The sequence below is a fragment of the Limulus polyphemus genome, unplaced genomic scaffold (genome assembly GCF_000517525.1).
Source record: "Limulus polyphemus unplaced genomic scaffold, Limulus_polyphemus-2.1.2 Scaffold5129, whole genome shotgun sequence".
NCBI classification, from domain to species: Eukaryota; Metazoa; Arthropoda; class Merostomata; order Xiphosura; family Limulidae; genus Limulus; species Limulus polyphemus.
In genome coordinates, this window is record NW_013670739.1 from 6540 (window position 1) to 8190 (window position 1651).

A 1651-nucleotide genomic window follows, 5' to 3' on the forward strand; every position below is an offset into this window, starting at 1 on the left:
AGAATGGACATACTTTAATTCATTGTTTATCGTTTTTTTATGCTACAATGTTATCTTGTGATACGGTTTGGTTTGTTATGAATTTTGCGTAAAGCAACTCGAGAACTATCTGGCGCTAGCCGACCCTAATTTAGCAGTGTAAGACTACAGGGAAGGCAGCAAGTCATCACCTCCTACCGCCAACTCTTAGACTACTCTTTTTACCAGCGAATAGTGGGATTGACCGTACCATTATGACGCCCCATGGTTGAATGGGCGAGCATATTTGGTGGGACGGGGATTCGAACCCGCGACTCGCAGATTGCGAGTCGAGCGCCCTAACCACCTGGCCATGTTCAGCCTTGTGATAAGGTTGGTATTTGATAGTTCGATGGTAAGTTTTATAGATTATTTGATTACCGTGTTTGCGGTTTATTGTAAGTTTATTTATGCTCCCAGTGGTATGTCTGCGAACTAACAAACCTAGAAACCGGGTTTCTATACCCGTGGTATAGAATAGCCCATTATGCAGCTTTCTGCTTAACTACAAATAAACATTTTTTAGTACTATTCTGTCGTGCCTGCTGCTGCCGTATTTTAACTTACAATCAAACGATGTTTGTTTTTTGTTGTTGTTTTTCAGAGCACAGCAGTCACCTTATGAAATCAAAGTAAACCTAGGAGACTATGTCTTAAACTCTAAAATAGAGGGACTGCCAAATGAAATGTTTGGTGTGACCGAGGTCCGGCTGCATCCTAACTTCAGATTCACCCCACAAGCGGACAGGTTCGACGTAGCAGTGTTAATTCTGGACCACCCGATTCACTATAGGGCCAACATGCGCCCTATTTGTCTTCCTGACAAGGGCGAAGATTTCCTTGGACAGATGGCTTACGTCACTGGCTGGGGTGCACTGGAGCCAGGTACAATAATATATTCTTGTTGTGATTTGTTGGCTAGAGCAACGCACTGGCACGTATTTGGCCAGTGGTAGCTTTAAGAAATCCACACCAAGAGCTGAAGGTTGTTTAAATGTATACATTTTGCTTTCCAAACTCTAGTCTTATCCTAACTGGTAGGCAGAACTATGTATCATCAACGATGATATGAGCAACAACAAGAATAATGATAATTGATGGAACTCAATATGTTTTTTGGATACCCTGATCAGTTGTATTGAAATGTGCTGTTTTTGTTTGTTTTAGCGCAAAGCCACACAACAGACTATCTGCGTTCTGTACACCGCGGGGAATCGAACCCTGGATTTTATCGTTGTAAGTCCATAAACTGACCCCCTGATGGGTGCGGCTGAAATATTTCGAAACTAAATTGTTTCTTATAGTCAACGGCCGGGTTTTTTTTGTTTGTTTTTTTTATCGTAAAGGCCAAAAAAAAAGACCAAGGTTTATTTTTTTCTATATTTGAAAATAAAACTTATCGACATACTCATAACTACTTGTTCTAGTTTTCAGTATCAGCTTTGGTGAAAAATAGAAAACGAGATATTTACGACGTATTCCTCTTGCTTCCAACAATATCTCAATAACTAAAGTAGAATCTCAGATTGGATATACAAGTACATTTTGTCCCTAAATCCATCTTCTCATCACCTTTGTTTTCCTGTCCCTAAATCCACCTTTTCATCACCTTTGTTTTCCTGTCCCTAAATCC

The 1651-nt window shown here is 40.3% G+C and overlaps 1 protein-coding gene across 1 annotated transcript in view; it reads left to right on the forward strand.

Annotated features, from left to right (window-relative positions):
- Window positions 1-622: 622 nt before the first annotated feature.
- The window catches only part of LOC106472163 (serine proteinase stubble-like), a gene marked incomplete at its 5' end in the record, with an annotated part of 8438 nt that continues 7409 nt past the window's right edge, over window positions 623-1651 (forward strand). The window contains one exon of the mRNA XM_013932791.1: window positions 623-903. Within this exon, the coding sequence (XP_013788245.1) occupies window positions 623-903 (281 nt within the window). The remainder of the gene's footprint in view (window positions 904-1651) is intronic.